The sequence below is a fragment of the Lissotriton helveticus genome, chromosome 5_1 (assembly GCF_964261635.1).
Source record: "Lissotriton helveticus chromosome 5_1, aLisHel1.1, whole genome shotgun sequence".
Classification (NCBI taxonomy): Eukaryota; Metazoa; Chordata; class Amphibia; order Caudata; family Salamandridae; genus Lissotriton; species Lissotriton helveticus.
This window is the reverse complement of record NC_136065.1, coordinates 1556444233-1556458459: the sequence shown is the minus strand read 5'-3', so window position 1 is coordinate 1556458459 and position 14227 is coordinate 1556444233. Positions and strand designations below refer to the sequence as shown.

Below are 14227 nucleotides of genomic sequence, written 5' to 3'. Positions count from 1 at the left end.
AAGAGCTACCAGTTGTGAGGACTCACGTTTGGGCACGGGCGGGCGCAGACGGGCTTCATTTTATGGAGCCGGCTGAAGATTGACTGGAGCACCGACCTAGATGACGTCTTTCAGCCTCGTAGTTTCCCCCAAAACTCTGCCTCCCTTTTATAGAGTGCAAGTTGCACTCTACAAGCAGTAGAGTGCAACTTGCCCTCGGTCAAAACTACAAAACAGATTACAACCAAACCATCTGCCCCCGGGTTTACAGACGAACTCTGCAAAGAGAAAAGCCTCTGTAAAAAATTGGAACGGATATGGCGCAAAAACTATGACACTAAGACCAAGGACACCTCTAGAGCAGCATTAAAACAATTTTAAAAACTCAAATGTCTGGCCATCAGGGACTTTCTTGCTGTTCAAATCACTGCCTCAGACAACTCTCCCAAAGAAGTGTTTAGGATTGTTCAAGCATTCATTAAGCCTGAGGCCATGAAATGTATTATCGCCCCTTCGGCCGCCCTTTGCGACGACCTTGCCTGTTTTTTTCAGGATAAAATCCAAGCAATATATTCGGCATTTATTCCTACGAATAATCCTCCCCCAATCCCATCTAAACAACATGGCTCAGTCGCCTGGTGCAACGTTCTCCAATTCAACACTGAAGCCTCTCTTAAACAACTTCTTAAAGTCAAATCAGGATCACCCACCGACCCGTGCCCAGCCACGTTCTTCGCCTCCCTTTCCCCGCTACTAAACCAGATTTGGAATACCTCCTTGAATATAGGCGCCTATCCATCTTGTTGGAAAACAGCCTCAGTACAGCCCATCCTAAAGAAAGTAGATGCTGATCCGGCGGAGTTAAAAAACTACAGGCCGAACTCCCTCTTACCACCCTCTTACCAGCCCCGGCTAAAATACTGGAAAAGGAAGTGCAGAAACAACTTGCAACATACCTTGAATCGAACAACCTTCTGCATGACTCCCAGTCTGGATTCAGGGCCGGCTACAGCACTGAGACAGTTCTACTGGAAGTGGCAGAAACGATTAGTATCCATAGATTGCTGCAACCATTCTATGCAAGTGCTGCTGGATTTGTCCGCAGCATTTGACACAGTCTTACACCTGATCCTACTGGAGAGGCTTGAGCAGCTGGGCATAGGGGACATTGTCCTGAAATGGTCCCGCTCCTTTCTCGAGGGATGATCCCAGAAAATCTGTCTACGTCCTCATGTTATTGTTATTGTTATTGTTGTTATTGTTATTTTAATTTTATACCGCGCCTAATCACCTGCAGGTCTCTATGTCTCCACCGCCCGCCCACTCAGCCCAACCCTTTTTAATATCTACCTCGCCCCACTTGCTTCAATCATTGAGCACCCTGGTGTCAACGTGGTTTCCTACGCTGACGACACCCAGCTGGTATTTTCCTTTAAGGACCACTCTGAAGCTGATTTATTAACTTTAGACAGTGTATTATAAACATATCATCCTGGGTGGCAGACAACTGTTAAAAAGTTAAATACGGAAAAAACGAAGGTTTTCTTCTTTAATCAGCCATCACCCCCTGGAGTCGAACTGTGGTGGCCTGTGGAACTGAATCCTCCCCCTACACCAGTCCCATTGGCAAGAAACTTAGGATTCAAATTTGACTCTGCCCTCTCAGGGAAGGCCCAGATAGGCCAAGTCTTGTCCGCGTGCTTTTGGAAGCTGAAAACCCTAAAGAGATTACTCTACCTCTTACCAATGGACTGCAGAAAAACAATGCGAACAGTCTTTATTTGGGTCTCCCAGACTATCTCATTAAAAAGCGGCAGGTCATTCAAAATGCAGCCGCCAGGCTCATTAGAAATGTACCTTTTCGTCATCACATTTCTCCACATCTCCGCAGCCTACACTGGCAGCCTGTCCAAAAGCGGATCAAGTTCAAGGCTTTGACCTTGGCTTTCAGGTCCACGAATGACATTGGTCCTATTACCTAAAACTAAGACTTCCCAAATATACTCAAAACAGAACTCTGAGATCTAATGTCCAGAGATTTCTTTCTATTCCACGTTTTAAAAAAACTAGACTAGGCGGTCGCTCTTTCTCGGTCACAACCGCCTCCCTCTGGAATTCCATGCCGGAGCATCTCCGAAAGGCCAACTCTGAATTGATATTTAGGAAGAATCTTAAAACCTGGCTCTTTAGTCCACCCTAGACCCTCCCTTCTCATACCTACTCTTCAGACCTTTCGCTCACTTAACTCGCTGATAGCGCCGGGACACCTCCGTTGGAGGTAGCTGTTGCGCTTTACAAAATGCAATAATAATAATAATAGAGTGCAATAGAATTTTCAATAAAGTGCAGATGCAGGTTCAAGTATTTCTCAACTTTTAAAATCACTTAATTCAGGTAATTCAACGAATTTTAAAAAGCACTTTAAAAAAAAATAGTGGTCCCCAGAAGCACAGGGTGGCAGAGCGTCACAGTAACCAAGTAACCATGCCCCAGGCTTCATTTTAAATCCCTCAGGTTTCTCTCTAGAGGTAGATCAGAGCTCATAGCACGCTAAAGAAGGATAGACCAACATATAGGAAGGACTCCGCTTGCTAATAAACACATGGAAATGGGGCAAGAAGGTGGCCATAGCCGAGAGACAGCCTTTTCCCAACTCATATTCCCTCTTCCTAAAGATCTCCTATCAATGATTACAAACGTTTGGGAGGGCTTTCTGCAAACATTTTCAACTAGAGACAAACAGCAAAGATTCAATCCAGAGGGAGCACAAAGGCCGACCTCCCAAACACTGTCTAGTGCCACATGTGGAAAGCGTGCGCAGCCTCAAACCTGCCATTATCAGATGTTTTATCCAAACAGTGGGTTTGCGGCCTGTGTGAAGCCCGGGCTTGTGGCGGGGACGGGATGCAGCGCGTGGTCAGCTCCTAACAAGCTCACTGAGGGAGAAGGGATTCACTGCAGGGCCGCCCCCGCCACAGGCCCAAGTCAAAAAGCCACGAGGCCGAGTGGAGCACCACCACACGGAGGCCGAGAGGAGCACCACCACACGAGGCCCAGGGGAGCACCACCACACGGAGGCCGAGAGGAGCACCACCACACGAGGCCCAGGGGAGCACCACCACACGGAGGCCGAGGGGAGCACCACCACACGAGGCCCAGGGGAGCACCACCACACGGAGGCCGAGGGGAGCGCCACCACACGGAGGCCGAGGGGAGCACCACCACACGGAGGCCGAGGGGAGCACCACCACACAGAGGCCGAGGGGAGCACCACCACACAGAGGCCGAGGGGAGCACCAACACAAGGAGGCCCATGGAAGCACCACAACACGGAGGCCGAGGGGAGCGCCACCACACGGAGGCCGAGGGGAGCGCCACCACACGGAGGCCGAGGGGAGCGCCACCACACGAGGCCCAGGGGAGCACCACCACACGAGGCCCAGGGGAGCACCACCACACGGAGGCCGAGGGGAGCGCCACCACACGGAGGCCGAGGGGAGCGCCACCACACGGAGGCCGAGGGGAGCGCCACCACACGGAGGCCGAGGGGAGCGCCACCACACGGAGGCGGAGGGGAGCACCAACACAAGGAGGCCCATGGAAGCACTACCACACGGAGGCCGAGGGGAGCACCACCACACGGAGGCCCATGGGAGCACCACCACAAGGAGGCCGAGAGGAGCACCACCACAAGGAGGCCGAGAGGAGCACCACTACACGGAGGCCGAGAGGAGCACCACTACACGGAGGCCGAGAGGAGCACCACCACACAGAGGCCGAGGGGAGCGCCACCACACAGAGGCCGAGGGGAGCGCCACCACACAGAGGAAGAGGGGAGCGCCACCACACAGAGGCCGAGGGGAGCGCCACCACACAGAGGCCGAGGGGAGCGCTACCACACAGAGGCCGAGGGGAGCGCCACCACACAGAGGCCGAGGGGAGCGCCACCTCATGGAGGCCGAGGGGAGCGCCACCACGCGGAGGCTGAGGGGAGCGCCACCACGCGGAGGCTGAGGGGAGCGCCACCTCATGGAGGCCGAGGGGAGCGCCACCACACGGAAGCCGAGGGGAGCGCCACCACACGGAGGCCGAGGGGAGCGCCACCACACGGAGGCCGAGGGGAGCGCCACCACACGGAGGCCGAGGGGAGCACCACCACACGGAGGCCGAGGGGAGCACCACCACACGGAGGCCGAGGGGAGCACCACCACACGGAGGCCGAGGGGAGCACCACCACACGGAGGCCGAGAGGAGCACCACCACACGGAGGCCGAGAGGAGCACCACCACACAGAGGCCGAGGGGTGCACCATCACACGGAGGTCGAGGGGAGCACCACCACACCCAGGCCCAGAAGGACACCACCAAACGAGGCCCAGAGGAGCAACACGGAGGCCCAGAGGAGCACCACCACACGGAGGCCGAGAGGAGCACCACCACACGGAGGCCGAGGGGAGCACCACCACACGGAGGAAGAGGGGAGCACCACCAAACAGAGGCCGAGGGGTGCACCACCACACGGAGGCCGAGGGGAGCACCACCACACCCAGGCCCAGAAGGACACCACCAAACGAGGCCCTTAGGAGCAACACGGAGGCCCAGAGGAGCACCACCACACGGAGGAAGAGGGGAGCACCACCACACGGAGGCCGAGGGGAGCACCACCACACGGAGGCTGAGGGGAGCACCACCACACGGAGGCCGAGGGGAGCACCACCACACGGAGGCCGAGGGGAGCACCACCACACGGAGGCCGAGGGGAGCACCACCACACGGAGGCCGAGGGGAGCACCACCACACGGAGGCCGAGGGGAGCACCACCACACGGAGGCCGAGGGGAGCACCACCACACGGAGGCCGAGGGGAGCACCACCACACGGAGGCCGAGAGGAGCACAACCACACGGAGGCCGAGGGGAGCACCACCACACGGAGGCCGAGGGGAGCACCACCACACGGAGGCCGAGGGGAGCACCACCACACGGAGGCCGAGGGGAGCACCACCACACGGAGGCCGAGGGGAGCACCACCACACGGAGGCCGAGGGGAGCACCACCACACGGAGGCCGAGGGGAGCACCACCACACGGAGGCCGAGAGGAGCACAACCACACGGAGGCCGAGGGGAGCACCACCACACGGAGGGCGAGGGGAGCACCACCACACGGAGGCCGAGGGGAGCACCACCACACGGAGGCCGAGAGGAGCACAACCACACGGAGGCCGAGGGGAGCACCACCACACGGAGGCCGAGGGGAGCACCACCACACGGAGGCCGAGGGGAGCACCACCACACGGAGGCCGAGGGGAGCACCACCACACGGAGGCCGAGAGGAGCACAACCACACGGAGGCCGAGAGGAGCACAACCACACGGAGGCCGAGAGGAGCACCACCCCACAGAGGCGAGCACCACCACACGAGGCCGAGAGGAGCACCACCACAAAGAGGCCGAGGGGAGCACTACCACACAGAGGAACGCCACCACACGGAGGCCGAAGGGAGCAGCACCACACGGAGGCCGAGGGGAGCACCACCACACGAGGACGAGGGGAGCAGCACCACACGAGGCCGAGGGGAGCACCACCACACGAGGCCGAGGGGAGCACCACCAGATGAGGCCGAGGGGAGCACCACCACACGGAGGCCGAGGGGAGCACCGCCACACGGAGGCCCAAGCCTAGGGGGACAACACCACACAGAGGCCAAGAGGAGCACCACCACACAGAGGAACGCCACCACACGGAGGCCGAAGGGAGCACCACCCCACAGAGGCGAGCACCACCACACGAGGCCGAGAGGAGCACCACCACAAAGAGGCCGAGGGGAGCACTACCACACAGAGGAACGCCACCACACGGAGGCCGAAGGGAGCAGCACCACACGGAGGCCGAGGGGAGCACCACCACACGAGGACGAGGGGAGCAGCACCACACGAGGCCGAGGGGAGCACCACCACACGAGGCCGAGGGGAGCACCACCAGATGAGGCCGAGGGGAGCACCACCACACGGAGGCCGAGGGGAGCACCACCACACGAGGACGAGGGGAGCAGCACCACACGAGGCCGAGGGGAGCACCACCACACGAGGCCGAGGGGAGCACCACCAGATGAGGCCGAGGGGAGCACCGCCACACGGAGGCCGAGGGGAGCACCGCCACACGGAGGCCGAGGGGAGCACCGCCACACGGAGGTCGAGGGGAGCACCACCACACGGAGGCCCAAGCCTAGGGGGACAACACCACACAGAGGCCAAGAGGAGCACCACCACACGAGGCTGAGGGGAGCACCACCACACGGAGGCCTAAGAGGAGCACCACCACACGGAGGCCCAGGGGGACACCATCACACGGAGGCCCAGGGGGACACCATCACACGGAGGCCCAGGGGGACACCATCACACGGAGGCCCAGGGGGACACCATCACACGGAGGCCCAGGGGGACACCATCACACGGAGGCAGGGACGGACTGGCACAGCGGGCAGTCGGGCACTGGCCGAAGGGCCGGCGTGTCAGTGCATCCTCCCTCGTCCGCGGCTTCCGACACATCACGGAAGCCGCGGACGAGGGAGGATGAGAGTAGAACTCGAGGTTGAATGGAAGTTTCATTTACCCCTCATTCCTGATCGGCTCATGGGGCATTGTCTCCAACTTATTTCAGCCCACGAATCAGTGATACTGTTAGGGCTCTATAAACTGTAAATTAATTGCATACCACATAGGTATTAGAATATCCGTTTCACCTGTAAAAACACATAACACACATTGATGGCAACATTAGTGAGTGATAGAGGGATCTGACCCCGTCCTGACGAAGAGGCAGGTAGCCTCGAAACATGTTGACACCATCATGAGAACTAGCTCATTGACCAGCGGTGTTTGTCTCCGCCACACCAATTTTTAACAATACCAGCCTATGAGTAATAAAGATTTTTTTTGTTTTTAAAAGTCCAGGTATTCTTTTAACCTCACTTTTCCTATCACTTTTTTACCCTATTTACACTCACAACAATACACCTCACATAGCACTTACAATATCTGAGTGCTCCAGCGTAGTCGCTAGTCGTAGCACGCCCGTCCCGCAGCGGGGCGGGAAGACCCCGATGATGAAGCATGACACCAAGGGACCTTTTGGTGTGTGAGGGGTATTTTAACAAATACTGTGTATGCCTGTCATATCTTGGCTCACAGGAAAACCTGTTAGAGGTGGATCTTGTTGTTTGAATATTTCATTGACTGGAGGAGGGTGCATCCACCCCAGTGCTTTTTAAGCACTACCTCTTCACTCCCTATTTTGATTGTTGCTTGCCTATTGGGATAATCTGCCTCCCTGTGGTCCAGGCCATTAAGCTATTCTCACTTCGCACCTCCTGGAGTCCATGCCGCTCAGAAACAGTGTTCTGTGTCATATTTTACACCTTGCCCACAGCCCTTCTCATTCAGGGCCTGGTGGTCGGGAAAGGGTAGTTTTATGTTGGGGCCTCGCTGTGGGGGACAGGTGAGGTTGTGGACTTGGGTATTCCTCAGCCTCCCCCCCTCCGCCCCCCCCCGACCCTATGGACAGCCCAGCAGCTGTGTTTTATGTTGCTTATTCCCTCCACTGACAGGCCATTGTCCTGAGGTAGTGGAGGGCTAGGGAGGGTTTGAGTAATTTAGCAATGTAAGTGGGGCTGGCATTTGTTCTGTTGCTCAGGTAATGGAGGGCTGGGGAGGGGTTGACTAAGTAAACTAAGGGGCCTCCCAGTTTTTCTATTGCTCTGGGGGTAGGCCACTGTTACCTTGGCCCCAGTGTTCTTCACAAGAATAGGATCCTTCCATGTTCATGCCTTGCTTGTGCATAGACATATGTGGCCTGAAGGTCAGAGTTGCAGAGATGGGGAATCAGGTTTGAGTCTCAGCGCCTGATCTCAACATCCTGTGATTCTGGGCAAATCACTTCATCTCCAAGGCCCTTTAATAAAAAATGTGATCTTGGGGACTGTAATTGGTGCTCCTGAATAGTGCTCAAATAGCCTTGCGATGAGTTCACACTAGATAAAACTGTCAAAAGGAAGAACAACAATAAAAAAAAAGTATTGACTATGCCAATAGGTCTCGCATTTGCAAGAGTTAGAGCTATTGGCGTTGTAAATTACAAATGCTTTTTACCTATGTCTTACGGAGTGAAGTGGAGGTATGTAGTGTGTAGTGGAATTATGTGGTTTAGATTGGAATTGTTAGTTGTGGAATTGTGTACCGTAGAATTATGTGGCATGGTGAGCTGTGGAATTATGTGGATAGTAATTAGGTTTGTGAGTGGAGTGTAATTATATAGGATGATATTTTGTGTTGTGTAGTGGTATGTTGTGCAGTTTAATGATGTGGTGTGTTGAATTCAGTGGCATGATGTGGTATTGTGTGGCGTGGATTGGATGTATGTGGTGAATTGTGTAAATGTGTTGAGTTGAATTATGTTGTGTGTTGCTGAATTGTGTGGAATGATAATGTGTGGAGTGGAACTGTGTTGCGTGGAACTGGGTGGCGTTGAGTGAAATTATACTGCTTAGAATTATGTGGTATGATGTGGAGTGCATTTATGTGTATTTTTGCTATGTGGCATCAAATTAACTTAAAAGCTGCGCTTTGCAGGGTGGGCAGGCTGCTCGGCTCTCAGAGCAGGTGAGAAGTTGTTTGCCCACTCCAAGTGTGCAATGACTGTTTGGTCAGCCCTCTGGGGCCGTCCAAAACAGTAATGCGCACTTTGCATATTCTCCAAGCAGGCTGCATTACAGCTTGAGTGGAGAACATGCCCAGGACCCCATTCCCTGGCGGAGCGCTGATCCACGGCGCTCAGACCAATCTACACTACATTGCAGCGTTGTGGCTTAGGGGAGGGAGCCTGGCTGCCTCCTGTTTTGGCCCCGGAGAGGAGAGACAGACGACGTGTGCAGGAGAGCGGCGAGAAGGTACTTTTTTAACTTTTGTTTTACATCACATGGCCACTCCCGATCCATGCCGGCCGCTACTGTTAGCTAACATATTGTACATTGTATTTATATAGCGCGTGCTACCCCTGATGACGAGTTGAAGTGCTTTGTTATGAGTAGCAAGCTACTCCGGAACGCAAGATTAGAGGTTTATAGTATATTAGTAATCTTTTTCTTGTCTGCATTAGTTGCACATCTTTGCTGTTGTATTGTACAGCGCCGAGGTCTGCTCATCCAGACCTATGTGCACATCAATACAAGAGACACTGCTGTACTGTCCTGCAAAATATGCATGTACAAAGGGTGCTTCTGGGAGCTACAATACACTCTAATATTGCGGGGGTGCAGAGGCGCCATCCAGGTGCACGATTCTGGGCTGCCAGTGCTGTCTGTATGGATAGCATGAAGGGATCTGTACTAGGAAAGCAGTAGTGTTTTGTACCGGTGCCATTTCGTCTCCATGGGAAGAATGAACATTTTAGCGGATTCCAGTTTCCACCTCTGCATAGTGCGTTAAACCCACTGAGAAATCGTCTGAAGTGAGAAGGCAGAAGAGGTGAACTAGTGGAATAAAAAGTAAATAAATAATCTGCAAATGAAAAGAAAGGAAATTCCATGTAGTGTGAAGCACTTTTTATAAGGTTGAGCAGCTGTAGGCAATTGTGGCCCTCTGAACATGCTTCAGCTTTGGTGCAACAACATGTGTCTTACACATGGAGGGCATGTGGAGACTTGTGAGGGATTGTTACTCAGATGAAATATTTAAACCAATATCACTAGTTGTCTGCAGACCACTTGAACCATGACTCTGAGAACAGAGGGTGTGTATTGCTTCTTTTGAATTCTGTGTGGCATTTGATACATATTCTCTTTGGAAAAGTGAAGAAGGTTCAATTTGCAGGGTTGCATGTGTTTTTCTAAGACCATAAAATATTACCTATATCTCTTAAACTCATTATCTCCCTACTTCTTGCTCTTTCTATAGCTATGTACCTTTTCTTCTGGCTATCCGATCTTTCCGTATTTACCTTAGGTCTCTCCCCATCACACTTGTCACTACCTGATTTCTAGTACTACTTCACCTATCTCAATATACTGTCTCTTTACCTCTCTATTCGCCTCCTCTTTTCCCCTAGCCCCCCCCGTTGGTACTGCCCAGCAGAACTGGGGATCACTGTCTAACTAGAATAGTGCACACAAAGAAAGAATGGAGGCAAGACAAGGCGGCAAAAGGTACTTAAGTTTAGGGAAAAGTGGAAAATATGTGAGGGAGCTAGATTAAATTTCTTTTGAAGGTTTTGCTAAATGTTTTTCTTTACTGTATTCTCAAAGGTAGAGGTTCAGAACTACTACTCCTCCTCTTACGTTTGTTATTACATGTTCTATTCCCAGAGATTCAGTCTTACCCTTTCCCCTTAACTTTATACTAGATTTCTGATTTATGTGATGATCAAAGTCAAGGACATAGCTGGTTGGGAAAGAGCATCTAACTACATTGAGCAGGGCGTTAAGGCTGCAAGTAAATTTTCAGTTTTTAGAACTGCAGTGCTCCTAGTCCAATGTTATTGGCTCTATAAGTTTTAAAAATACTTAATTTTCAAAACATTTCTCTACAAATTATACCTCTGAGAGTAACCAAATGGTGTTTCATGAAAGTGCACACCCCGCGAAAGTGGGTCACTTTTTTTGGCAGTGCCCTGGCCATATTGTGATCCCAATCCGACCCTGCACGGAGGTCCAGGGGAACCACACCACACAATGTACACGGTTTGCGAAGACCGCAGGCCTAGAGAACTTTAAGACACTTTCAAGAGTGCGCTGACATGTGACTGACTCTACCCCAGTGCTCCCACGACGTTCTAATTCTAGAAATTATTGTGTAGGTATGGGCCAGTCCTAGGAGTAAGGCAGTTTGCTCCTGAGAAGAAACTAGTGTTGTTGGGGCACAGTGTTTGCGCGTGTCACACTTACAGTCGCAGGTGAAGGTGAGCGGCTCGGGGAGGATGGCGTACACGATGGTCACCTTCAGGCTGACGCCGAGGCCCAGGTGCTCGAAGCTCAGGTTCACTGGACTCCAGACGAAGCCGGTGCTGATGAAGTCTCTGCTGCTGTGGTCCGAACGCAGCCTGCGGGCGGGAAAAGAAAGAGTGAGACAGCAACCCAGGTGGGGTGGAAACAGGTCGCATTTCATCCCAACAGTGGACAGACAGGAGATGGAAGCAGACCACACATTTGCATGACCATATTTTCAGACCCAAACACTGGGGCGGTGACAGACATAGGATCCCCCTGATCAGTGAGTGACACTGACTGAAGGGGTACAGTACAGCACCGGACGACAAAGTACTACACTGCCACATCACACAAACCTTTACAAAGACTACCAGTAAGAAAGACACAAGCAGACCAGCTTTTCAGGGGTTGTGTTCTTAGTTCCATTTCAAAAAGTTTTGACTAGCCTAGCCAAGGAAAGACAGGAGATCACAAGCTGTCTCACATCACACACGAGCGACTAATTCTGTACACTTTCGTCTCCATCCAGGGGTACATGGTCCTGTATTATAACTGTAAAATAAGATTACAACTAATAGACAACACATTTTTTTTAAAAGAGGGCTGGGTAAGCTTCTGTGTGGGTTTCTATAAAGGCGGAGACAGAAAGATGACCAGGGACTCATAACTGAATTATTTTCATATCACAAGGGAATCAAAAATAAAAGGGCCTCATCTCCGAGTAGATATACGGTTTTCCACAAACCTCTACTAGGTGAAACGATTCAGAAAACAAAACACTCCTTCTCCCTTGCTGTAATGAGCCAGAGAGGCAGGCTTCATATTGGCTGATGGACACACGTGACACCAATTCACCCCAGGTTAAAACCTGCTGTGCAACGAGGTGTGGCAGCAGGTTGTATGATGGTACAACGCATGCCTGAACCACGCTGTCTCAACCACAATTGCGTTGTTCCCACGCATGCCTTTACCACGCAATTTTGTATTAAAGACCTGATTGGTAAAGGGACATGTGTGGTTAAGAACACACCACTTCCCCCAGCCCTGAAAACTGTCCCTTTTCCGCTGCACCCCAAAAATTAACCCAGTACCCTAAATATGACCCGAGCCCAGCACCCGCACGCTGAGCCCTAAAAACTGTCCCCCTACACCTGTAAACTACCCCAGCCCCTGGCCCGGAGCCCTAAAAACGGACTCCTACACCTGTACATTACCTCCACCCAGCCCCCCTGCCGAGAGGCCTAAAACTGCCCCCAGCCCAGAAAACTATCCCTCCCCAGCCCAGAAAACTATCCCTTCCCCGCCCTGAGCCCTAAGAACTTGCCACTACCCCTGAAAACGACCCGACCTCCCCCTGCCCTGCTCCCTAAAACTCAGCCCCCTGCCCAATAAAAAAACCCTGAGCCCTAAAAACTACCCCACCCTCACCTAACCGCATCCTCTCCCGATCCTCCTGTTCCTGCCCGCCCATTCTAGCATCTAGCCGCGCACTGCCCTACCCACGCATATGCGTGGTTAGCGCAAGCATGGTTCGGCTTCCGGGGAAACAGCACATGAGGATCAGCCCACGTTGTTAAGGCCATTTCCCGAGGCAGCACCGAAGACGGCTCTTTAATGAAGAGTGAACTTCTGTCCGTGGTTTGATGAGAGGGCGGTGAAAGCGTGAGGATGCGCAACACCAAGCACTTAACGCATTCAGCCCACCCGCTCTCGACAATCGGGACATATATTTATTTCAGCAAAAAGAGTCAGCATCTCAGACAGTCCTTGGAAAACAGACTCTCCTGGCAAATCCAGGATGTCTGGTCACCCTCCGCATCTCCCTCTATGGCCCGCCTCTCCCCAAGAGTTCCTTCAAGTCAGTATGGCCACCGCCCGACTTACCCATCCAGCATGTGGCAAAATGCAGCCACCTCCTCGTCCCGCTCTTCCGACACTTCAAAGAGTTCATAGCCGTTGGAGGTGCAAGGTGCCCTTCCGATGCCCTAGAGAGGGAAAGGTATGGAGGAAGAGGAGACAAAAGGATGGGGAAAGGTGGTAGATGGAAAAAAGATAGATTAACAAGATTTGTAGCATTCTGCTAAGAGACAGAGAACATCCCTGGAGTTATTAGATAGACTGTGCATCCCCCGCCATTTGCAGCTTCCCATATCAAAACCACGCAGCAGGTGTATATGAAGGGACTGTCAAAACGTCCACCAAGAAGCTTGCCACTGAGGCAGAGCGGACAGGACTGCAGCCACGCGCTCAAAAGATTTGCTTTGAAGTCTCGAGTTCAATTCTTGGCCCACACTGAAGGAGCTCTGGAAAAAGTCTGTCTGGGTCCAAACAGTATTCACACATTTTGAACTGAAAAGTAAAGAAACAGACAACTTCGTAGGCTACACACCCAACACAGTGGGATTAAATTTTCCTTATGCCAAGCTTGCCAATTTCCTTATTCCAATTTCCTTATGCCAAGCTCCATATTTTTGTCCAACCTCTCCCAGAAGTTCAATCTGCTAAAATGTTTGAGAGTTAACGTTGAATTGAGCCGTCAAGTGTGTTAAACGTTATGGGGTGTTTGGGGCTGCAAAGTCAAAGGCATCAGGACAATCATTTCAGTGGTGCCATTAAACACGAAATGTAAAGTCAGCCTAATACTGTATGCCGCACAGGCAACAGCAATGCGAGATTTGCAAGATTACCTCACATGGGGGATTTGGGGGGGCAGCCGACCAAAGGGAGGCTTGCCCACCCGGGGAATTTTGGGGCAGTAGGGGGGGGGGGGATAGGTGAACTCGGCAGGCACCCGTAGCTTGGGCTGGTTGGGCTGGTTGGGCTCCTTTGGGCGGCTTTTGGGCTGGCCTCGATAAATACGGCCATTTTGTAGTGCCCGGCACCATTTCAGGTGCAGTGACACGGCAGCCGGGGGTGTTTTACACGGAATTGTTGTCAGGCGGTGTGAGCGGGAGCGTTGTGTCAGGCGGCGTGAGCGGGTGCGGTGTGGATCGTCGGTGTTTTACAGGACAGGAGACGGTGATATTGTCGAAGGCGGTGTGGTCGAGGATGGCGGAGCGGGACGCCAGAGTAGCGGAGGCGTTGCGGCTGCTGGGGGAGGCGGGCCGGCTGGATGTCCTGCGGCTGGACTTTCAGGTAAGGCCTCCGCCGCGGCGCGCTGCCAACGGCGCCGCGGCGGCCGTGTGGGCCTGCGAGCCGCCGCGGTCGCGACCGCGGCCGGCTCAGGTGGAGCGGAGGGGGGGCGGGGCGGGGTGCGGCGGCGCGAAGGCCGC

At 53.4% G+C, this 14227-nt stretch overlaps 1 protein-coding gene across 2 annotated transcripts in view; it reads right to left on the bottom strand.

The window, feature by feature from the left end:
* Positions 1-14227, bottom strand: part of PIK3C2B (phosphatidylinositol-4-phosphate 3-kinase catalytic subunit type 2 beta) — a 463326-nt gene that overhangs the window by 283289 nt on the left and 165810 nt on the right. For both annotated transcript variants that reach the window (XM_078644643.1, XM_078644644.1), the window contains exons 3-4: positions 12840-12940; positions 10914-11068 (exon numbers count right to left, since the gene is read on the bottom strand). In XM_078644643.1, the coding sequence (XP_078500769.1) occupies positions 10914-11068; positions 12840-12940 (256 nt within the window). The remainder of the gene's footprint in view (positions 1-10913; positions 11069-12839; positions 12941-14227) is intronic.